This window comes from Danio rerio, chromosome 3 (genome assembly GCF_052040795.2).
Source record: "Danio rerio strain M-AB ecotype USA chromosome 3, GRCz13ab, whole genome shotgun sequence".
NCBI lineage: Eukaryota > Metazoa > Chordata > Actinopteri > Cypriniformes > Danionidae > Danio > Danio rerio.
The window spans coordinates 40205527-40231253 of NC_141023.1; the positions used below are offsets into that span (position 1 = coordinate 40205527).

Here is a 25727-nt window from a genome sequence, read left to right on the forward strand (position 1 = left end):
ACTGATATCATTGCCAGAGGTGTACTTAACCAATAAGCCAGGTAAGCAGCCACTTAGGGCCCCAGGAAATTAGGGGGCCCCGACCAATGCCAAGAAGTCTATATTAATCATATAGCTCTATTATAATTTTTCTATCATTTGTTGTCAAATCTGTCTATAATCATTAGATTTTAACGTCATTACTTATTTTCTAAATCGAGGCCCCCATGAATAGTGGAACCTTCCTCCTGCACATGCAAATATTCAAATCTAATCACACGAATCACAAGTATGGCTAATCAATTGTACATAGTTTGTGAACTTGTTTTTTATTTGTGAATTTATTGTATTTAGCTTTACACTATGAAGGTTACACTTAAAATATATTTTTAACATGCAGTTCCTTAACCAAAAAAAAAAAAAATATATATATATATATATATATATATATATATATATATATATATATATATATATATATATATATATATATATATAGACAAAAGACTGATGCTGTGCTCACTGTGTTTAGAGTTTTGAAAATGTGACAACTGATTGGACAAACGCTTGTTAGCAACAGAAAAAAAACTAATTCATCTGGTGAAATTGTATTTATATTGCAATAAAATTAAGAATTAATCGTTCATCATGACTTTAATGCTTTTAAAAACATTTTATTATGTTGATATGGTCATATAAAATCTGCATTTTAAATCTATATCTATAAATTAGCTCTCTAACTACAGTAATATTTAAGTATGACTAGTTTCACAAGGCATGACATCCCATATTTCTCTGTTTTCCAACTCATTTTTTGGGATGCGTGAGTGAGGAGAGGCGGGACGGCGCGTGACATCACTCATCTGTATAAAAGCCCCAGCTGTGTCTGTGCGCTCGCGCTGTGAGGCTGCAGAGAAAGAGAGAAAGAGAGAGAGAGAGAGGCGCGCGCACGCTCGCTCCAGCAAACAAAGAGACCCGTCAACATCATCCACGGTGCACCAGCAGATCCCGCTCCAGCAAGGCCACGAGCTGCAACCATGACTGCAAACGGAACCAGCGACATGCTCAAAATCCAATTTGGATTGATCAACTGCGGGAACAAGTACCTCACGGCCGAGACCTTCGGCTTCAAGATCAATGCATCAGCCACCAGCATGAAGAAGAAGCAGATTTGGACCCTGGAGCAAGACGGAGATGATTCAAACATGTTCTTCTTGAAGAGCCACCTGGGACGGTACATCGCAGCCGACAAAGACGGCAACGTGACGGGTGACAGCGAGACCCCGGGCGAGGACTGTCGCTTCATAATCACCGCACATGATGATGGGCGCTGGTCACTGCAGTCCGAGCCGCACAAGCGCTACCTGGGCGGCACCGAGGACAGGATAACCTGCTTCGCCCAGACCATCTCCATCGCGGAGAAATGGAGCGTGCACATCGCCATGCACCCGCAGGTCAACATCTTCAGCGTGACTAGAAAAAGGTACGCGCACCTGAGCTCTGAGCAGAATGAGATCGCCATCGACCGGGATGTACCCTGGGGCGTGGATTCCCTCATCACCCTGGTCTTCCAGGACCAGAGGTACCACCTTCAGACCTCCGACAACCGCTTCCTGAAGAACGACGGCAGCCTGTCCCAGACGGCGGATAAGACTACGGGTTACACGCTGGAGTTCAGGTCTGGGAAGGTGGCCTTCAGAGACTGCACCGGGAAGTACCTAGCTCCCTCTGGTCCCAGTGGAACCATGAAGTCCGGCAAGAGCATGAAGGTTGGCAAGGATGAGCTCTTCGTTCTGGAGCAGAGCCATCCGCAAGTGGTCCTCACCGCTGGCAACGACAGGAATGTGTCCACCAGACAAGGTAAATGGTGCCGCTTTGTTGTCGCTTAATGATGTGTTCATCCAGCAGAACGCCTGGTACATATGTGGGTATGATCAGTCAGGGTTGGGTTCCTTTAAATCCTCCATAATTATCTACAGCTCATTCTAAATTATAGATATCCAGCTCTCGTGGTTGCTGTGTGCAGGGGTGGATCAGTGCAAAAGCTTTGAGCATCCTGCAGTTTAGTCGAATGTTTCCTGGAAAGATCATTTTAATGGTTAATCCGGTTGTGCATCAAAGTGAGGAACCATTTTACCAACGCTTTTTCCTTCTGATGGTCCCAGTGGGTTATTGTCACAACAGAAATCCGTAATCTGAGAGTGAAATCAATGCTCAAGTCCCCCGTCTGCAGATTTGCACAATCACTCTTCTGTAAATTCCATAACGGCTGTATTTTGGAGAGGTCAGTGTGCTGTAATTAAGTTGAGAGTCAAGGCGATCATTACTGTAAACACCCAGAGGAATTGACCTGAGACTGCCAGACTGAAATAATGGATCAAATTATATAGCGCTGAATGCTGGACTGGTGAAAAATATTGTGCTTTTCAGATTCCCCATTGCTGCTCAACTGCCCTATTAGTGCTGGAAATGAAATGTGGTGTTCTGCTGTGTTTTAATAAGTGCTCAATTGAAAAAATGACATGCATTAGGAGAGGATGTCTGGGATTTGCTTGGCTCTGGTTTGCCAGTATTGCTGGATGAGGCAGGATAGTGCCAGTGTGCTGGGCCTTTGCCAAGATGCACGTGGTCTCTGCAGGTCAGGTTTGGCTCCTCTGTATAGCCTTTGTTTCATAAACTTGGCCTCTTTAATGCTTTTGATTTGTATGGTAGCACAAGATTTCTTCTGTCCTCAAAAAGCAGTTGATTCGCGCAAAGTGATCTGGACTTAATTATTATGCACCACATCAAATCACATGTGTTCCATCATAGTGCACCAATACCCCTCCAGTGCTCTCTATTCATGCTTTCCCAAGATCAAATATTTGCCTCTAGGGACGAAATCCTTAAAGGAACGAGACTCAATATTTGCGACAAGCTCCTTTCAGCCTGTCTTCAGAAAATGTGTGAGGGGGCCGAGATTTCAGGCGTGTGCTGAGGGTAGAGGGAGAACAAAGACAGCATGCTCTGGGCCCCATCTCACCATGCAGCCCAGCTGCTGAACAATAGAGCCTCGCTATGCACAAGTTTAGCCATTTCAGCACGCACAAAAACACTACTCTCACTTAAATGCATCTGTCTTAAAAGATTAGGAGTTTCTCACTTCGCTGGCCTGCTCTTCCTTCCTTTGTGGCAAGGACATCGGATGTCTGTCATTCCATGAATGGTTTCCCAGTGTGTTGCATCATATATTGTACTCATTTGAGAATTTTTTTCCTCCTATATGATCGCAGCTGCTCGACCTTGTTGACCGATGAGCTGATTTCAGTGTTTAGTAGTGCCCTAAATGTAAAATAAATGTAAAGCAATCAAAATGTGTCTCAACATTATCTCGTGGCCAAGGTTAAAGGCTTTTTTCATTGGGGAATAGAAGCCCTGCAGTTGTCGTGTGGATAGATCGAGCATTGGCAGTCGGGCGTCAGGCGATGGGGGTTGGGGGTGTGTCTGCTGGTGGCTTAAAAGATCCTCCCAAACCATTTAAATGCCGGGTGAGGATGCATACCTCCCTAGAATGATTGAGGGGATTTTTTTTTCTTCTCCCTGTTGTCCTGCCCGAAACTGATTTAGAGCAAGTCTTCGGGCGTCTTAGTCATTCTCGTGTGCAGATCTTCCATTTGCAGCCATGTGTTTCTCATCTTGGTCATTTATTTTCCTTGCTCATTCAGGCACGCATATTTCTGGGGAAACTTAATCTGCCTTTCAGAGGCCAAGTTGCAGCAGTGGTAATACACAATTTCATGTAGATGTATTATGAGTAGGTATGGACTTGGAAAAAGATTCTGACGGTATGATAACGTTGGATAAAAATATCACAGTATTGCGGTATTGTGATTACTGTTCTAAAATATATATTTTTAAAATGTTTGGGTAAAAACACAAACTTTTTTCCCCCTTTCTACACAATATATTTAATTTTTTTTAAAGATTTATAACATTTTGGAGCAGTAAACATGTCAGGCTAAATAATTGAAATGAATCATTGACTTCTGTTGTCTTCATTAGTTTAAAAAAAACACAGATTTCTTTACATTTTAAGTGGCATCTTTAAACATATTTATTGCTAAAGATACTGTTGCCCTAAAAAACACATGCACATACCTTAGAAACATTTACAGAAAATCTTGGCGGATTCAAAATTTTGACTTTTCCAAACCGCTATATTGTCTCATGCCTAATTAGGAGCCTGGTGAAACTCTAACACGAAAGCAATCAGATGAAAAATCTATGTGATGGGTTTGTTTGAAGAATGAACCACAATGCTTTAACAAGATTCACATTTTTTTTTGGCAGGATTCATTCTTAGAATAAGGCTTAAAGGGATCATTCACTCACAATTTTTTAATTGTCATCATTTACTCAACCTTCACTTGTTCCAAACCTTTACAAGTTTCTTTCTTCTGTTGAACACTAAAGAAGAAATGGAGAACGTGTAGAAGTTTTTAACTCTTTGTGGCCTTTTCCAACTTCACAAATGTGGTTATTGAGTGTTTGCCTAATCTTAGAACATTTAGTATTGACTTGAAACGTTATTATGAATCTTTCTGCCTATCGTTAAATAAGAAAGCTGCCAAAACGTCTGAACTGCTGGAAAAGTAATATAATCATTATAAGCATTACTTTTAGATTATCAGATCCCTTATGGTATGCCTATGTAGCAATCTTAATCATTTAGTTATGACTTTTTTTAAAATTAAGTTTTCTTTAAATAAATATATATATATATATATATATATATATATATATATATATATATATATATATATATATATATATATATATATATATATATATATGTGTATGTGTTTGTTTTTTTTTCAAATTTTTACAATTGAATGTTTTTTGTATCCCCTTTCACTTGTGTTAATAAAAAAATATAAAGAATATATTTTGAAGAGTCCTGAAAAACTGTCACAACTGACTTTCACAGTATTTGTTTTTTGTGCCAATGGCTAAATGTTTTCAGCTAAAAATATTTAGTGATTAACAGAAGATAGCAACTCATAAAGGTTTATAATGACTTGTGGGTGAGTAAACACTGAGCAGCCTTAATTTTTGGGTGAACTATCCCTTTAATATATATATATATATATATATATATATATATATATATATATATATATATATATATATATATATATATATATATATAGATAGATAGATAGATAGATAGATAGATAGATAGATAGATAGATAGATAGATAGATAGATAGATAGAGAGAGAGAGAAACTGCAGCTCTTACGCTCTTAATAAAGCTTTAATATTTCCCTCCAAAATCCTGACATCAAATTATGTTTTCCTTTCCTAAGAGGTTTAGACCATAAACGCAAGCTTTATCTGATGTCTGTTTGTCTATATACATACAATGGAGTTTAATTAGATTTCCTGTAGTAGAGCACTGGTGGTCTGGTCTTTCAATAAGCTCTGTGAATCTAAACTGCAAACCGGATGCATTGACCATTGTTGTCCTGAAGCTTCCCACTAAGCATCCTGGCATACATGGCAGCCCAGAATTCCTAAGGAGATTAACTCTGTGTGTGAGGAGGAGGCCCGAGCAATTGCCAGACTGATAGTCCCTGGTATCCAACACCCTTAAGTCAAATAATCTCAAAGATCAGCATCTCTACTCTGTCGTCAACTCGTTCTCTGCTTACTCAGCATGCCTCATCCAGATCAAAGATGTGATACTGAAGAGAGTCAGAGTTTGTGGTTTTTATAATATGGTTTTAAAATATTTCGATCTTGTGTTTGTCAGGCATGGATCTCTCTGCTAACCAAGATGAGGAAGGAGACCAGGAGACCTTCCAGATGGAGATCAGTAAGGACACAAAGAAGTGTGCCTTTAGGACCTGCACTGGCAAATACTGGACCCTCACAGCCAACTGTGGCCTCCAATGCACTGCCTCTACCAAGTGAGTGTAAATCTCAGTACATGCTTTACTTTTGACTGTTGTATGTGCTTAGTGTTTGCAGTCATTCTACATTAAGCTTTCTTTAGATCAGGGATGCCAAAAGTAGTTCTTATAAATGACTAAAAACCTAACTTTATTAGGGCTAGTGGGCAGAAGGTAAATATAGTTGCCATGGGTAATTTAGGAGTTTAGTGGCGAGCCAAGCACTTCTGTTCTACTGAATACCTTTTAAAAGTGGAGAATCAGCTCCTGATTGGTGCGCCAAGTGCATCAAAATGGTGATTGACGGCCTTCTTGACCAATAGTTACACAACAGAAGAGAGAAGAGAAAAAAAGAAAACATGTCTTGGCCCACACGTAATCTGTGTACATTTATATTTATTCAGTTTTTAAATCATTTAAGTAAAATTAATGAGTAATATGAAAACTTGTGATTTTCTTACAATACAGTTTCTAAAGTAATAATTTCTGTTTTTTAAGTAAAATGGTTCCCGACTCGGGTGTCCTTGCCCAAAAGGGGGGCTCAGCAAGCTCTGTGGGGGGTTGCGTCATATTAAAAAAAAAATTAGCAGTTAACAATTAGAAGAACAATCATGTTGCCCAAGTTCATTTCATCCCCTGGATGACCAAAAAAGAGGATAAATTTGTAATTCATCCTCCACTGATTCGCCTTCAGCAGCTTATACTAATGACCAAATCATAAAGGACCCAGGTGAGGAAGCTCCAAACAATTCGGGTCGCAGCGCTAGCAATACTGGAAAGAATAAATGCAGGAAATACCAAGATAGTTACCTGAACTATGGTTCAATTCCATTTTCTAGACGCAAAGAGTGCCTGACTTTGCCACACTGCATTATCTGCTTCAAAGTTCTAATGCATTCTAACTAATGCATCAGGCCATCAAAATTATTAAGACATTTGCAGATTACTCATCTCAAGCATTTTTTTTGTAAAAGAATTGACGCACACACAAAATGAGAATAGGGACATCACAGCTACTGACAAGAATCTTAAAAATGGGCAACTAATATAGGGCCAATTTAAAGGCCAAAGGCTTACGTTTTTCAGTTACAAATGGCCTACTGATGTTTTACTTTTATGTTTTACATTAGGCTGTTATTTTGTGCATAAACAAATCTAGATATAGGAATAAACATACTGTTTGTTTAAAAACAACATTTTTTGTCATCCTTACTACAAACTTATATGAGTGATAATATTAAGTTTTTAGTTACGATACACCCAAAATCATTCTGCATTAATCTGCACACTTTCCACAATATTCTGTGCAGAAATAGCAAAAATTGTCACCTGATTCTGTCTGGCCCTATCGATGTATTCTGCACAGTCCTCTATCCGTTGAGTGATATTATTTAAATAGTTAAAAATCTGGTTCATTTCTAAGATTTACTTGAAACATTTCATTTCAGCTTTTGTAGGTCAGCAATAAACAAACAAACAAAAAAAGGCTTCGTCAAATTAGAAATTACGATCTCTTTAAAAGCATTCGCCCGACCCCTTCATCCCATCTGAGAAGAGAAGAAAGTGAGAAGGATGGAGGGCCAAATCAAAGGTTAAATTAGCCACATTTCCACTACTGCGCCTAAATCGAGCGAGCCAGGGTGGTCCAAGGCCAGGCGCGTTTCCACTGTCACTTTCCGGGCCTGATCAGGCCAAAGCAGGGCTTCCTCTGGGCCAGCGGTTGTCGAGAGTTTTTGTCAAGTTTAAAATGTGTTTATGCGAGCGCATGTAGATGTTTGTATGTGTGTACATTTTATATGTGAAGTTAAATGAATTTGCAATGTTATGTATTTACTTGTAATCTTGTGTAATTCAATTCATCTTTGCTGAATAAAATGGCAATAGAGGGAGAAAAGGCCTCACTGCCACCAAACATTTGCAACATTTACTTTTTATATTTGTTTTGTTACCCGTCTGTTTTTTTCCTGGCTTTTGCTGGAATGTCATATTCTGGAAGACTTTAATGAAATGACATTTTACAAAGTTACACTTGGACAAATGTTAGAATTTGTATCATGTATTAACACTAAAAATCTTATTTAATTAATTTATTGATTTGTTTGTTGTTTTTAATTTATTTAATTTATTGTTGAAATATTCTTGCCATGAAAATAGTCTTGGTTGCTGACATGGCATTAAATAAATACATTACATTGCATGTATGTCATAAAAAATGCAGATTTCTGAACGAAGTGTTAGAAGATAACATTATTTCTTCAGGCACAGGTTCATCTTTTTTTTATTATAATTTTTTTAATAAATTGTATTGCTTTGATGATTGGCATATCTACATTTATATGCATGATCTCCTCTTCCAGGTCTGCTAACTGCTACTTTGACATTGAGTGGCGTGGGAAGAAGATAACCCTGCGTGCCACCAATGGAAAATATGTGGCCGCCAAAAAGAATGGACAGCTGGCTGCCACTATTGACTCAGCAGGTGGGTGTGTGGTGTTGTACACCGTTTCCGCTGTTTCAACCTTTTGTTTGGGAATGATGCAGTGATTTAGTGGACTGTATGTTGATGGATTGCCACTCAATTGGTGGCCGTTTTAAATGGAGCACTTTAACAGCACAAACGCATTAAGCGCTTGCCTATTGTGAGACTCTTTGGGAAATTGCCTTTTCAGGTGAGACCGAGGAGTTCCTGATGAAGCTCATCAATAGGCCTCTTATTGTGCTGAGAGGAGAACATGGCTTCATTGGCTGCAGGAGAGTGACTGGAACTCTGGACTCCAACCGCTCCTCATATGACGTTTTTGGGTTGGACTTTAATGATGGAGCCTACAGCTTACGAGGTTTGTTTGCTATTCAATGATGCTTTAACCTGGTATTACATTTTTAATTTGGCATTCGTTTAAACAGATCACAAGTAGATGAGGGAGACACATTTGTGTTTACATGTTTAATCTTTTTTTTTCCTCTATGTGTGGGAGCTTGTATGGATGGTGTCTGAGATTTAAGTATACTATTGCAAAATAAACTCATACAGTTTATCTAAGAATAGGGATGCTCCGATCGATTGGCCAAAGATCGGTATTGGCTGATGATCACATTTCATGACTTAATCGGTACTCGTTGATCTGGCCAATCTCATGAACCGATCGCAGGTGTTTGTTTTCAAGCAGAGGACGATGCATCTGGGTTATGCCTCAGCGGCGCTATAACACATGAGCAATGCTTCCAAATTGCATTATTAGTCATTTTTATAACCATTTTTAAAATCTGTTTTATCTATTCTCTTTTTGTAAAGCTGCTTCTGACCATTACATGTATGCAAAATCCTTAATTTATTCTCTTAGGTAAGGTGAGATCTCATACTTAAAGGGTAATTGTGCTTATGCAATGGCAGTTATATAAAGCTTGAAGCATCAGAATCGGTACTCTGTATCGACTGATCACCATGACAAGGAATTGGTGCTACGTATCGGCTGCGAAAATCCTGATTGGAGCATCCCTACTTAATGTTGTGTGAAAAATGCAGTGGTAATTTTGTCAATGAAAACGACTTGACACTGACAGACACTTGACCAGTCTACTGCCCCAGTAACAGGACTGAATGTGCACACTATGATTCAAACATTTAATGAGTGCAACAGTGCAATGCAGTGGATTATAATAAATATTATTAGTTAGTTTTTATCTTTTTGATATTTTAGTTTGATCTCTTTTCGTCAGCAATAATGGAGTGTTTTGTTCATTAGATGAGTGGGTCAAAGTGTGCACATTTATAGGTCCTCTGCGTTAGTAACCTACCTGAAAACTGTCAAGTTTTTTGTGTGTCAAGCTAATTGACCTCATTCTGCAATGTAGAAGTGAGGTTATTTTTGCAATTTGCTTTAGAATATTATATAAAGTCGCCTATATATGGGAGAAATGACTAGGAATAACAGATACAATTCAATTCAGCTTTATTTGTATAGTTCTTTTACAATGTAGATTGTGTCAAAGCAGCTTCACATAAATGGTCATAGACACTGGATCAGGGTAGTTCAGTTTCTAGTGTTTAAGTTCAGTTCAGTTTAGCTCAGTTCAGTGTGGTTTGAAGTCATTATTGAGAGTCTAAACACTGAAGAGCAAATTCATCAATAAGTAGCTTTTCAGATCCTGAACCATGCAAGCCAGTGGCGACAGCGGAGAGGGAAAAAAACTTCACCTATAGGAGAGTGAAGAAAAGAACCTTGAGAGAAAAAGACTCACTTCGGCATGACCATTTTAATTTCTCCGCTGGCCAAAAGTCTTGTGCAGAGCTGCAGTCTCAGCAGTGGAGATGGCAGAAAACACTATAAAAACAAGTGTTCATAGCCATGTATATAAAGTGAGTAATATAATAATAATAATAGTAATAATAATAATAAATATCTGTTTGCAGCATCAACCAGCATAACAATCCATTTTTTTACCTTTTTACATCAATTCCATGTGTTCAATAAAAAAGGTCAGACGAGGACTTTCTTCAATGTTAAACAAATTAGTAACCTATTGGATACAAATGAATGATTCGATTCACAGAATTCTGGTATCCCCAATGTATCGCAAGAATTACATTCAGGAGGTGCTCAACAACTTTCATTTCCTGACCTTGAGGCATCTGATATTAACAGGTGGAGTTGGTGAAATGTGTCACTTGTCAATCATTCTCCAGTCCTCTATTGGCCGCACCCATACATGCATACGTCCTCTTTTTCTACAAATTCTCTGCACAACATTAAAAGCATAAGACCTCTCAACTGTCCATATTCTGTGTTCGGTTTCAATCTCTGCTCACAGGAAGTTTAACTGCAGTGCTCAAGTTAATTTTAGACAATCAGGTCTTTGCATTTCTATTAGCTTCATCTACTTCTGCAAAAATGCTTCATTAGTATGCAAGGCATATCAAACTCGAGAGGAAATTTAGTTAATATAGATCACCTTTAAGCAATACAAATACAATGGTTTAATGAGAAGAAAAAGAGACAAAAATAATAAAAAAATATATTCCTTTCTCCCAACAACGTCTAAAAATCAATGGAAATGGTTGAGACCGGATTCTTGAGCTGTGAAGAATATATTCATTTTAGTACTGATGCCACAAAATTACACAATATTCTGTGTATTTGGGTTAGAATCAGGACTGCTAAATCATTATGCTTTTACACTTTTCTGCCATCATTCCAAATTTGCACTTTCAGAATGTTTGGGCAGATTTTAAATCCTGACTAAACTAGTGCCCTCGACATCATGTGGTGTTTAAGAATTTGGTCAGTTTGCAGAAAGTAGACAATGTTTTTTGGCTATTTGACCACATTAACGTTTACACTTTCTATAATTCTGGAAGAATGCAATTTCAACTGTTCTGCAAGGGATTGAAGGTAAATTTCAGACCCCGTTTTCACCTGTATTCGGCTTTGTTGACTATGGGACAAATGACTAAGAATAACAAATGGCAGAAAACACTCTACAAACAAGTGTGTTCATGATCATACATAAAAAGAGAAGTAATCTAATAAGAAAATATCGGTTTGCAACATCAACCAGCATAACTAGACATTTTGAATATTCGAGGGCTGAATCTCAAGCCGTGAAAAATAAAGTCAATAGGCAAAAATAATTTTTCGCTCATATTTTCACAGATTAAATTAACATGAACAATGGAAAGCAATTCATAGAGCAGCAGCTTTCATTTTAGTACTGCCAGCCACAAAATGACACAATTATTCTGTGTATTTGGGTTAGAATCTGGACTGCTAAATCTTTATGCTCATTACACTTCTGCAATCATACCAAAATTACACTTTCAGACTTTTAAAATCTTTGAATCCTTACTAACTAGTGTACTCATCATGTGTTGTTTAGGAATTTAAGTTTGCAGTGAGTAGACATGGTTTTTTGGCTATTTGAGCACATTTAACCAAATGAAGGTTTACACTTCCTATAATTCTGGTAGATTGCATTTTCAATTACCTCTGGAAGTGATTGAAAGTAAATTTCAGGCCCCATTTTCACCTGTTGATTTGTGATTTTTATGTTGACTAAAACAATTAAAATTACCTCATCATTTTCTCTCCCTTGCATACTTTTTTAGAATCTTTATTCTGTTGAATAATGAAGATCTTATGTAGAATGCTGGTTACTGGCACCAGTTGATTTCCATAGTTGGAAAGTCAGTGGGTACCATCATTCTTCAAAATTATCAAAACATGTTGACTCTTTACTTGACTCCTCAAATCTCTTTTCAGATTGCACAGGGAAGTACTGGATGGTGGGCAGTGAATCAAACGTGCTGAGCAGTAGCGACACCCCGGTAGACTTCTTCCTGGAGTTTTGCGACTACAACAAAGTTGCGATCAAGACAACAGAGGGGAAATACCTGAAGGGCGATCACGCTGGTGTTCTGAAGGCCAACGCCGACGATCTGGACAGCTCCACTATGTGGGAGTACTAAGAGCACTCAAGTAACCACTGTGGCTTTATCTTTCAGTTTTTTCCCTTTTCTGTTATGCGTTTTGAATGGTTTCTGAATACAAGCGAGCACACGGGGCTAATAGCAGAGAGAAACCCAAAGGTGAAGGGGCTTACTTTTAGTCACGTATACTCCAGTCTGTCTAAGTACTTTGGGTGCCATGGTTTTCGATGACCTGACGAGTGGCCAAAATGGGGACTTCTGGGACTTAACTGGCATCCAAATTTGTGTTGTGTGGTTAAAGCACATCTCATGTCATCTCTTAATCTGTCCTAATATTTGACTGGCATGTCTCCACTTCTCTGGAAGATCGGCTATGCGGGCGCCACAAGATTTTTGATGTACCAGATTGTAGCGTGATCCTTCCCCCTCGTCTTTGCACAGTCCCGTACGAGCCTCACACTCTTAAATATTAACACATATAGTGAAATATGTCAAAGAAAAACCTTGTGACTGTGAGCTATTGATGTATGCCTCCTGTTATAATGCCAGTCACAAGTACCTACCCTCTCGATCAGAGGGCGAAGGCAGTATTTACAGGTAAATGTATGAATGTTTTGCTTTTCTTTTTCCATAAAGAGCAATGAAGGATGGCTCTTAAACCACTGAAATGAGCTATATTGTTTTGTTTTTGTGACGTTTGAAGTACGGCAGTGATCTGATGTGTGCTGCCAAACTATTTGTGCCATTAGAATCATTTTAATGTTTCAAAAGAGGAAAACCGAGACAAACTGGATTGGTACTGTACAGTCCCTCATCTCAAGATTAGAGTTAAACCTAGAATTGTAAATGGGTGTGGGAAAGAAATATAGATATTAAAATGAGAAATGTTTTCTGCAACTCAGAAGTGATGTCATCGTTAGATTGTGTGCTGTAGCTGTGGATGTGATGATACCGACATGAGGTATGTTGTTGCAGGTTCAACACAGTATTTATGGTAAATTAAACCACTTTTCCCTCTCGATCCTGACAAATCCTAATGGAATGGCGGGTCTGCGTTCACTGGAGACGTCTGGAAGCTGGGAAAGTCACTGGAAATCTCATCTAACACTTGTGTTGTTGTTTTTCGAGAAGGCACAGACATTATCATGAACCTTATTCTGTTCTCCACATTAGTACATTAACACATACTTAAAAAACCAAAATGAAGACATTATCACCGATTAAAGACTTAAACTGGTGCTTAATTTGACTTCAGGTGTGCATTAAACGGAGCCACTTTATACCTGCTTAAGTACTGTTTATACCACTTCTTGAATATCATTTCTTATAATAACCCCGCATTGCTAAGGGAATGATAATGACTGTGCCTTATATAAGGCCATTAAGAGAGAAAAAAAGACATTCCACATCTATACTTTGTAAAGACTTTACAAATGTCTTTTTATATTGTTTTGATATTATGGTTCTGTTTCCTCATGTGCCATGGGTACAAATGAAATCCGGAAATAAATGCGGTTTGAATATGAAACTATTTTGTTTATTTCTTTAACATACACATTCAATGATTATCATGTTATTCGTTAATAATTGTGTTGTTGATTTTTGTTCTTAAACTTGTTCTGATTGATGATTATTAGTGATTTAAAAACTAATAAGTGGTCACGCGCACGTCTTCTGCGTAAAACACGCCCAATCAACTCCTTTCTTCACGTTCGTTCTTCGCGGTCTTTCATCAGTCGGGTGAAATACGAGTTGTTTGCTACAGACGCGATGCCGTTTGTATAATTCCTCCAAACCACTTCAAACACGGTAAACACTGTATATTGATTTATTTATCTGCATTTTAACCGTTCTGAATGTCACTCGAGCAGTCCACCAGTCTGACTTCCGTTGTCATCGGCTTGTGGTTAATGTAGCTATCTTTAGTTTGCACTTTAACATTCTTGTAGACCATTTATTTACTTGCAGCTCAATCGGAAGTCTTGCTCATCAATTTTAAGAGTTCAAAAAAATCTTGATCTTAAATGCATAAATGCATCGTAACTGTTTGTACGTAACGTATTATTAAGTGATGTAGCCTATATATTTTTTTATGGATTTCTATGAGTAGTGCAGTACTATATAGACTTATTTAAAGTATATTCGATAGAGAAAAAATAATGCAAACTGGAAGAGAGGGTCGGCATAAAGAAAGTAAATCAACTAAGGAGCACTTTAAAATAAATTAAGGTAAAGAATTGCGTTTTGAAAGCATAAATCAGGACCCATTCTAGTCTCCAGTGCCACTATTTGCCCAGAGCTGCAGCCTTTACAAAGTGTCGATCTTTTAAAGGTAACGTTAATGAATCTTTAAACTTTCACTTAATATAAATTCACCACAAACTGAACAGTATGCAATCATTCACAACCTTGCCACAACAACATTTTTTATCTGTTGAACACAAAAGAAGTTATTTTGAAAAATGTTGGAAACCTGTAACCATTCACTTCCATAGAAGTGTTTACCAGTTTCAAAAAATTCTTCAAAATGTTTTCTTCAACAGAAGAAAGGAACTCAAAATGTTTGGATCCATTTAAGGGTAAGTAAATAGAATAAATCATTTTGTGGGGGATTCACTGTTAATTTCTTTAAATAAATATTAAACCTTACGTTGTTTTAGCTGTTAAAGAAAACCTGACTAATTGTGCTCATCTGAATCTGAGAGTCTTTTCGTTTCATGTGCCTGATAAAAAGGATACACATCTTGCATTAATGATAATAAACAAATAATAAACTTTTAATAGGAGGCTATACAGTATTATATTTGTGCATATATATTACATTAATCAGCCCTGAAGCCAAATATGGAGCTTATCTAACAAAATAACTAGTGATAAAGGTCTAAGTACACCCAAATCTATATGTTCTAGAAAAATATTAAATACAGATTTAAAGATATATTTTGCTTGACTTTAGTTGTATTATCTTTAAGTTTCTAAATATGTTCGGCGACTAAAATATTATTTTAATAAATATATCTGTTTAATAAATCTGTTTTGTTTAAATGCACCAAAACACATTGCCTATATTCACTGAGAAATGGAGAAAAATATTTATTTCCAAAATGAGGTGTACTCAGTTATGCAGAGCACTATATCTGAATTGGTAAAATTAACTTAAGGAAAAAATAGTGGAAATTTGACTTTCATAATAACTATGTACACACTGCAAACACACATACTTATTGTGTTATGATAAACTATACATTTTATCTTAAGATAATAAAGTTTGCGATATGGCTTTATCTGTAATTGCCACAAAGCTTTAGCAGATTTCAGTGAAGTATGACCGCGGCTCTATGACGTTTGTTTTGAAAGCTCAGCCTGCAGCAGCAGAGCTCAAAACCAGAGAAATTCCTTTTCTCCCGAGACCTCAACTCTGTCCTTTTTTTTAAAACTGGCGGCCTCTTCATCAATGAGGCTTTTGTTCAGTGTTATTACTGGAGCAGTGGTTCGCTAAATGATGTCGCTCCCAGTTGCTGAGTTATTGAAAACAACAAAAATGTCATTTGTTGAAGTTCAAGAATCTAAAATTATAACCAAAGCACCGCTGTGCCGTCAGCAGACAAAGAAGCTTCAGTAGCTAAAATGCATGAAGAAACAAATCAAAAGCATGTGATCTTTGCAGCAAAATATGTTAATAAAAAGCATTAAAAAGATCTTAACAGAAGCAACTCTATCAATGAGGGGGAAAAGAGCAGACAATTTTAACCATGTATTGAAGCCCATTTTGACCTAAATCAGACACATTTAAGCAACCCCTCCCCCAAATGCGTATTAAAGATATAATCATTTTTAAAAAATGAGAAAGATTTTATATTTGCTACAGCACCAAATAATACATTTAAAAAAGGAAAAAGTAACCCGATCTCACATTTACTCCATACATTTAGTATATATAGTAGTTGAAGTTCGATCAAAACCTTTCCTTAAATTGCCCTTAATCTATTGAACAGCACCCATGTCATTCATTTCTTCATTTTCCTTTGGTTTAGTCCCGTAAATCTATCAGGGGTCGCCACAGCCGAATGAACCGCCAAATTATCGAGCATATGTTTTACGGATGCCCTTCCAGCTGCAACCCAGTACTGGGAAACTCCCATACAAACTCATTCACAGACTATGGCCAATTTAGTTTATCCAATTCAGCTATATTGCATTTTTTTTAGACTTGTGGGGGAAACCGGAGCACCCGGAGGAAACTAACGCCAACACGGAGAAAACAGGCAAACTCCTTACAAAAATGCCAACTGACCCAACCAGCAACCTTCTTGCTGTGAGGCGACAGTGCTAACCACTGAGCCACTGTGTCGGCCTCCATTGTCTTAAATTTTTTTTGAAATAACTAGTTTGATTCACTTCAATAATCGACTGTATGATTTCTTAATCCATATGAAGTTAAAGCTGTAGTATTGTTTTATAAACCTGTCGGAATGACACATTTTTGTATTATACAAAAATAAATAAATAAATAAATAATTAGTTATAAATAAATATTCCTTTCTTTAAATTTCATGAGTACCATCAGTAAAAGAAATGTGATGAGAAGTTTACAGAATAAAACAAACACAAACCCTATTCATTTTGAATATTCAAGAGGTATCTTTATATATTTTTTGGAAATGAAAGTGTCGTTTAGACAGGTTTATTTCTTAACGTACACACATAGGCCTGTCACAATAATCAATATATCAACGTATCGCACACATGGACATGACCTCAATCATTTTTGGTGATGCAATATATATTGCACATACATAAAAGCCAATTCCAGCAACGTTTGAGCTGATTGTGCAACATTTCTATCCCTATCAGAGGTGTCTGTGTCAGTATGGGTAAAAACACTAGTATTTACTATAAATGACTATAGTATATTTTCATGTGGGTGTCTGACAACTGAAATAGATCTAGTAGAAGATATCACAGCCTCTGTTACTTTACCTTGCACTTATTTTGTTAACATTTATTATTTATTTATGATATGCGTTTTCATATTCTGATTCCAATGCCTAAATATTAAACTGTTAAAAATGACTATAATTAAATTAAATAGAATAAAAACTTCTGTCAGAAGAGTGTACTTGCGTTGTGATGATATTATATTGTTATTCTGGCATTTTATATTGAGTGGCAAAAAAAAATACTTAAAATGACAATAATATCGTTTATTGCAATATATTTTGATTTGATAAATCTTACAACAACAAAAATGACATCGTGACAGGCCTAGATATACAGTTTATTTGCAAAAACAACCACCAGTTTTCATAACTTCAAAATTCTAGTTTTCTGGAGTTATACACAGCATAAAACCATGATATCTAAACATTTGTAGTTTTGTTTTTGTAAATTAACTTTGCATATACAGTTGTAGTCAGAATTATTAGCCCCCCTGAATAATTTTTTTCCCCAATTTCTGTTTAACTGAGAGATTTGTTTTTTTTTAACCCATTTCTAAACATAATAGCTTTAATAACTCATTTCTAATTATTGATTTATTTTATCTTTACCATGAAGACAGTAAATAATATTTGACTAGATATTCGAGACACGTCTATACAGCCTAAAGTGACATTTAAAGGCTTAACTAGGTTAATTAGGCAGGTTAGGGTAATTAGGCAAGTTATTGTATAACAATGGTTTGTTCTGTAGACTATTGAAAAAAAATTAGCTTAAAGAGGCTGATAATTTTGACCTTAAAATGATGTTTAAAAAGTTAAAACCTGCTTTTATTCTAGCCAAAACAAAACAAATAAGACTTTCTCCAGAAGAAAAAACATAAAAATATAAAAAAAATTTAAATATTTTCATATTTAAAAACTGTCAATAATCACTAATGGAAATCTTACAAAATCCAGACCAGAAAAAAGTCAGATCATATGAGTAATGGGTAATATACAGTTGAAGTTAGAATTATTAGCCCCCCTTCGATTTGTTTTTTTTTTTTCTTTTTAAATATTAAAACTATTATGTTTAGAAATGTGTTGATAAAATCTCTCTGTTAAACAGAAATTGGGGGGGGGGAAATAAACAGGGGGCTAATAATTCTGACTTCAACTGTATCTATAGTCCATCTAGAGCTCCAGCAAACACACCAAACCCAAAGACAAAGAGTGACCCTCCTGCTCTTCACACTAATGTATCAGCTTTAGGACACTGAATAGGAAGCCCCTCCAACATTTAGAAGCTCAATAAATTTCCACAGACTGATTGGTTAATGACCAGTTAATCTTCATTAATGGCAGATCTTTGTTGTATTATAGCTCTAAAACTCCATGCGTGTTCAATACAAACTAAGGAGGTGAAATCAATGTCAAAAGTATTAGTCATTTACAAAGTACAAATGAATAATTCGATTAGGGCCCTGGGTCGCACAAATAAGACCTATTACTAGTACAATGCTAACCAAGAGGACACATGAGGCTCTGCATGAACTAAAGACCTATTTTATGATCCCAGAAGAAGAAAGGCGGGTTGTCTCCCTGTCAGCTTTTCTGCACCGTCTGTAGCTCCCCTTTTCTGCTCAGAACAGTTAAATGCACATGCTTTGAGAGGCCTCTATGGGCCCCAATATGTTTTCATAAAAGGAAACTCATATGAGCATTCCACCTCAGCAAGCATGTCTAGATTTCTGGTTACACAGGAAATCAGAAGCGAAAGACGCATGCTATTTTTATTGTTTCTGCTTCATCTATCTTTTTTTTAAGATAGCTCTTTCGGCAAAATGCTTTATTAGTATGCAAAACACATCTCACTCCAAGCAGAGTTTTGGTTAACATATCATTTAGCAGAGCAAACGACACATTTCCAATAAAGAGTAAAGCATGACTGTAATGTAATTAAACATATAGGCAAAGCATACACAACATATTTCTAATACAGAATAAAGGATAACTCTAATGAGAAATGAAAAAATGAATTATATTTCCTCACACCGTCTGAAGTTGAACATTGTCATGAACAAACCCATGAAGAATAGAGAATGAAAGGGTTAAATGATCCAGTCGGGCTGATATAAGTGGCTCAGAATGTGTCAATTGTCAATTTGGGGCTTAACATTGAGGGAAACTAATGTGCGCAGCATCGTCACTGAAAAAAGTCAAGGGAAAGCAGAGAGAGCAAGAGAGAGAGTGCGAGAGATGCCTCTGCCTACCACCGATGGCTGATCTCACTTCTCCATGGTTTTCTTTGTGACACAAAAATAAGCGTCCAAATTATTTCCAAGAAGTTTCATTGTGGGGGTTGATGTGGGTCTGGAGTTGCAGTTTTTTGGTTTAGCAGGCTGAGTTTTCCTCCAGTCATCCCCACTGGTGGCAGTGTGGGATCTAGGGGTCCCCCTAAATTTGGACGCTTATTTTTGTGTCACATCGAAAAAAACACAGAGAAACGAGAACAGCCATCGGTAGTACACGGAGATATGACTGTTGCCTCTCTCGTGCGCTATCGATGTCACACACACTCGCTTTCTCTGCTTTTCCATGACTTTTGTAAGTGACGTTGCTGCACGCGTCAGTTTCCCTCATTCGTCAGAAGTTAAGCCCCAAATTGACACACACAGGTAATAAAAAAAAAACTCAACTTCAGGGTCATGTTGTGAAAAACTCGTCAAAATGTCCACCGTTGATTATATTAGACTTCTGTTTCCAGTAACGTTAGCGATTTTAAAATTTTTAATATAGGAAGTGAGCGTACATAGTTTACGTAAGGAAATGCGGCCCTAAATTTACAAACAGTCTGCAAGTACCGGAGAACAAATCTAACACATTGATCAGATGTAGTTTTCAGTCATGCTCATGTAAAAGGAATATTCAACTGGTTTAGTTTTGCTTCGTTCATTGTTGTTTACAGTCGTGACAAAGCACGAGTCTTCAACACATTATTTACGTACAACAGGTTTTTAAACATGATAGTTTAACTAATTTCTAATATCTACTTTTTTGTCTTTTCCATGGTGACAGTGAGTGCATATTATTTTACTAGTTATTTAACAAGACAATTGTATTCAGATTAAAGTGTAATTTAAAGACTTTATTAGGTTATGTTAGAATAACCTAGGAAAGTTAGAATGATTAGTCAAGTTATTGTGTGTAGGCAATCAAAAAATATTAATATTTCTTAAGGAGGCGAATAATACCAATAGTATCTGGATGCAGCCTTTATGATGCAAGCTGAGATTGCATCACTCAGCGATGCAATATCAGACACAGGGCACTAAAAGGAGTGAGTGAAGCCACTGTAACGGGTAGGGTTAGAGGTGGGGTTAGGTGAGCGCATTAAAAAGCATTGGATGCAGCTCAGATTGCACTGCATCGAGACCCCTCTCAATAATACTTACTGAACTTGAAATAGTTTTTTTTTAAATAAAAAGTGCTTTTAATCAAGACAAACTATAAAAAAATAAGTCTTATTATGACTCTAGAAGAATTATTTTTTGTTTTATAGAAAATACTGTGAAAATCTCCTTGGTTTGTTAAAGATCACTTGAAAAACATTATTTTAAATTCAATTAATGGGAGGACAAAAAAACAGACTTTAACTGCATCTGTTAAAGTTTACAGGAGCGAAAATGTGCCTTGATGTACTTGAATGTTAAAAAAGTGTTATCCTGCAATACTAAGTTACTTCTCTAATAAATTAACATGGAAGATTATTTTCAGTTATTAAATGATCTTATGGAGACTGCAGAGTGATCCATGAAAAAAATGACTTCAAATAATTAAGTAGTGTTTCCCAGTAATGGGTTGCAGCTGGAAGGGCATCCGCTGTGTAAAACATGCTGGATATCAGTTGGCGGTTCATTCCACCGTGGCTACCTCTGATGAATAAAGGAAAAGTAGTTGTGATGTATGTTAACGTGGGATGAGATTCATAATGTGTATCATATATGAGAGGTAACGTGTGTCTGAAACCTTCAGAGGAAAAAGAACAATGTTTGCCCTGTGCTAAATGTCATGATGTTTTCTCTACTCATGCATGCGGTTGCTAAGTTTTCCATGCATTTACATGTTTGGCACGTTGTAAGCTATATTTATTTTATATAAGCAAAATGACTTTGTGTAAAATGGAACTCACACGGAACATTATTTCCCATTGAAAATGCAGCTGAATTAAATGTAACACGTGAACTGTCCACTTTCTGAGATCATTTGTGAATCGCGTGTCACTTGATCTTTCTAAAACAATCTTAATATGCTGATTTGAAGCAGAAATATAAAATCTATGAACAACTTTTGTACTGGATCTTCAGAATTCATTAATATATTACATTTTATTCTTTCCAATAGGTTAAAACCGATAATTATCAGCTTTTTTTTTTTTTTTTTTTTTACATATATATGAATATATGGAGTTCAGATGCCAACCTCTAAATGCCATCTGAAATTTTCTTCAAAACTGAACATTTTTTTTATCATGTTCCTGTGTGTAGGTTCAATAATTTTACTTTCATGCCAAAGAATGCAAACTTTTCATGGTTTTAATATGAAATAACTCAACATAAACATAGGAGTCTAATGTTGGAGGGGTTGCGGGAATGTAGGGAGTGTAATGTCCGAAGTTACTAGCATTTTAGCAAGGGGTAAAGATTGAGATCATGAAAGTAATGCAGTTAGATCTACCTTTTACTCCCCTGTTTTTCTAGCTTGAAGGGATACCCCAGGATGTATATGATAAAAATCAGAGGTATATATACTACATATACTTTTACTAAGTGCAAGAAAGACTATAACATTAAATTGAACGTAGCCACACTATCCAACAATAATACAGTGGATAGAAAAACTTGAATCAATATATAGAATGGAATATGACTGCTCAACTTCAATTGAAATTGGATATTTTTAAACAAAGATGGGCATCTGTCACTGTCTGTATGTGAACATGGCAACAGGACATAGTATTCCCAGCTATATCCTTTGAAATGTGAAAATGATGTGTGTGTCTTTTTGTAATTTGTTTTTATTTACTGGTAGTGTTACTTATTGTTAATATTATTATCATCATTTATTTTTTTTATCTTTATTTTTTAACTGCTGCGTTCACTGACTGTTTAGTTCTGTAAAATGTTTTAATGTTAAAAAAATATTTAGATAAAGTAAAAAAAAAAAAAAAACATAGGAGACTTATTTTTGGATGTCACTTAGATGTTTTTGCATCTGAACTCTTCATATACAGTCAAAATATCAAAGTCAGAATTATTAGCCCCCCTGTTATTTTGTCCCCCAATTTCTGTTTAACGGAGAGAAGATTTTTTTCAACACATTTCTAAGCATAATAGTTTTAATAACTCATTTCTAATAACTGATTTATTTTATCTTTGCCATGATGAGAGTTAATAATATTTGACTAGATATTTTTCAAGACACTTCTATACAGCTTAAAGTAACATTTAAAGGCTAAACTAGGTTAATAAGATAAACTAGGCAGGTTTGGGTTATTAGGTAAGGTATTGTGTAATGATGATTTGTTCTGTAGACTTCTGAAAAAATATATAGCTTAAAGGAGCTAATAATGTTGACCTTAAAATGGTTTTTAAAAAATGAAAAACTGCTTTTATTCTAGCCAAAATAAAACAAATAAGACTTTCTCCAGAAGAAAATATTATCAGACATACAGTGGAAATTTCCCTGCTCTGTTAAACATATTTTGGGAAAAATTTTAAAAAGAAAAAAAAGTTATAAGTGAGGCTAATAATCCTGACTTCTACTGTATTTATATATTTAAAAAGTTTTGAAAACATTATAACACTTTTATTTATTTAATGTGTCCTGACTTAATAAAAGTGTTAATTCCTTCCAGAAAAAAAATTAACTGCATATATATTTTAGCATGTCAAAATGTAATTTCCATTCTAGAAGGAAAGGACTGAAAAATGCAAATTATAGTAAAAATGAATCCGCTTCCTATGTGTAAAATATAGGTTAAACTGATCCGCTGAATGCAAATGAAGATCACGCTCAACAGATGAATACATGCACAAACAAAAAAAGATCATGGACAGACTCCAAAAATGATTTAACATGAATTAGAGACAAATTATGTTGTGCTTATAGGCAAAAAAAAATCTCAGTGTAGTTAATCAAATTAATTCTGTGAATAAAATGCCCTTCAGAAATATGACATTGTTCATTTTTGCAATAGACTTCTGAATTAAATTGAAGATAAAAAAAGGTTTTCCTTCTTCCTAGTAAATGAGAGCACATGGCCAGCAGCTTCAGCAGTCACATGAGCATCACTGACCCCCGGAAATCCCTGCTGTGTTTGACCAGAGCCTGGGGCTTCACAGCGGGGGTCATGACACTCTCATGACTGCCAGTCCACACCAGACCTTCATGCCAGGGGTCGATTAGCACTTCAGCACACACAAGACAAAGACTTTTTGATGGCATCCCTCTGTACATTAGCATACCTTTAATATAAACTGTTAAAAAAAAGACAAACAAGTGTAATCTTTACTCACAGAGACTTACACTGAAGGATGCTCTGCATGCACTGTAACAGGATCTGTTAAGTAACAGGTTACAATTTACAGTTATTGTGAATTGCATTATAGGACCTTGATCTCAGCTCTGCTCAACTTTTGATGTTGAAAATTGAACTCTACAGTTTTACAAAGTAACTTTCATTAACATTTTGGTAGTTCAAAATAATATAATGTTTAAGAAATAAACCTAAGTTGCAGAACATATACTGGCAGTTTATTACACAGTTATTTCAGTTTTAGTACTAATTTAAAACACCAAACCAGACAATATATCACTTTAGACTATTACAAATGTTCATAAAAGTCACTTTTTTAATTTTTAAGGTTAAAAGTTCTTGGAAAAAAGATCAAGGTCTCAAAATGCAACTCAAAAGCATAAATAAATGAGGGAAAATAAAAACATGAATCACAAAATACGGGAAACTGATCATTTACAGATATTTATCTGTGTGAAAAGTTTCAGGAATGTCAAGTGGCTTTAAATGTCAACTAATCTCTGAATTATCTTTCACTGCGTATGGAAGACTCCCAAAACCTGAGTGCTTGCATATGCTGGGACGGCTGCTTCGCAGAGTACACTTACAGTGTTGCCATGTCCACTGATTATCAACAGTTTGGGCTCTACTCGTTATATGATTAAGTTTAGGGCACAGTTCACCCAAAAATGAACATTTATTAACACTCAGGTGGTTCCAAACTTTAATTATTTTCTTTCTTCTGTTGAGCACAAAGGGAGTTGTTCTGAAGAATGTTGGAAAAAAGCAGCAAATGAAATCCATTATAGGGACAAACCACTAGGCCAATGGCTGCTTTTTCCCAACATTCTTTAATATATTTTATATTAATATTAATTATTTTTCGTTTTGTCAATTTAGTGGCTAATTAGAGTTTAGTCGTATGAAAATGAAGAATTTTAAAAGTCATTGGGGGGGATGAGCAAATCATCTTAAATTGTACAAATTCATACAAATTAGCCAACAAATCAAAAAGTTCTGAATTGCCGTGAGATGGCATTAGTATATCTTCCATTGTGTTCAACCAGTGGTGGAAAAAGTACTGAAAAATCAAGTACTGTAAATAAAGTACAGTAAAAGTATCAGTTGTAAATATTACTTAGAGTATGAGTAAAAAGTAGACTTTTCAAAAGTGCCCAAGAGTACTGAGTAGTGAGTATTGTGCTGTTAAAAGCTGATGCATTTACATGTAATTTGTGGATGAGTGTTTGTAAACGTAACATTCTGTAGTGCATTTAGTTATTGCCCAGCAGGCACACAACATCATAAGATGTTAATATTAGGTTAGATTTAGGTTGTGATGTCAGGTGACCAAAATTCAAGTCTAGCCAGCGTCTAAGGACAACGTTATTTTGATGTCCAATAACGACATCAAATGACGTTGATATTTGGTTGATTTTAGGTTGTTAGAAAGTGACTAAAATCTAACATTAAGTCAACATCTTTAACCAACATCATATTGATGTCAAATACTGACATTTATTTTTCAGGTATAGCAACCAAAATCCAACATCTGATAGACGTCATAGTGGTAACGTCCACACAACGTCAAGCTGTAACATCATTAGATGTTGATTTTTAGTTGATTTTGAGTTGGGCATTGACATATACCTGACATTGAGTTTTGACTAACCTGATTTTCATTTCCAAACAAAATGCAATGTCTCATGATGTTGGGGAACAACTTTAATCTGACATCATGTCGATGTCTAGTGCCTGCTGGGTGTTAAAAGCCATTTCTGTCATCAGTAAACATCTCTAATTTTCTGATGACCGACATGCATCTAAACAGACTCTGGGTCAATGCGTGTAAAGGTTATGGACATCGTCTTGGAAACTTTTAATGCCCCCAAACAGT

The 25727-nt window shown here is 36.1% G+C and overlaps 1 protein-coding gene and 1 long non-coding RNA gene across 2 annotated transcripts; both read left to right on the forward strand.

Moving 5' to 3' along the window:
- Nucleotides 1-877: 877 nt before the first annotated feature.
- On the forward strand, nt 878-13231 carry fscn1a (fascin actin-bundling protein 1a). Its single transcript, NM_001076560.1, is given in 5 exon segments — nt 878-1839; nt 5772-5928; nt 8268-8389; nt 8580-8747; nt 12168-13231. Coding segments are annotated over 5 exon segments (1476 nt in total). The 5' UTR covers nt 878-1016; the 3' UTR covers nt 12374-13231.
- A 794-nt stretch (nt 13232-14025) lies between these two features.
- On the forward strand, nt 14026-23797 carry LOC147845977 (uncharacterized). Its single transcript, XR_015481108.1, has 3 exons — nt 14026-14143; nt 14878-14913; nt 23560-23797. It is a non-coding gene; the product is annotated as an uncharacterized LOC147845977 (long non-coding RNA).
- Nucleotides 23798-25727: the final 1930 nt, after the last annotated feature.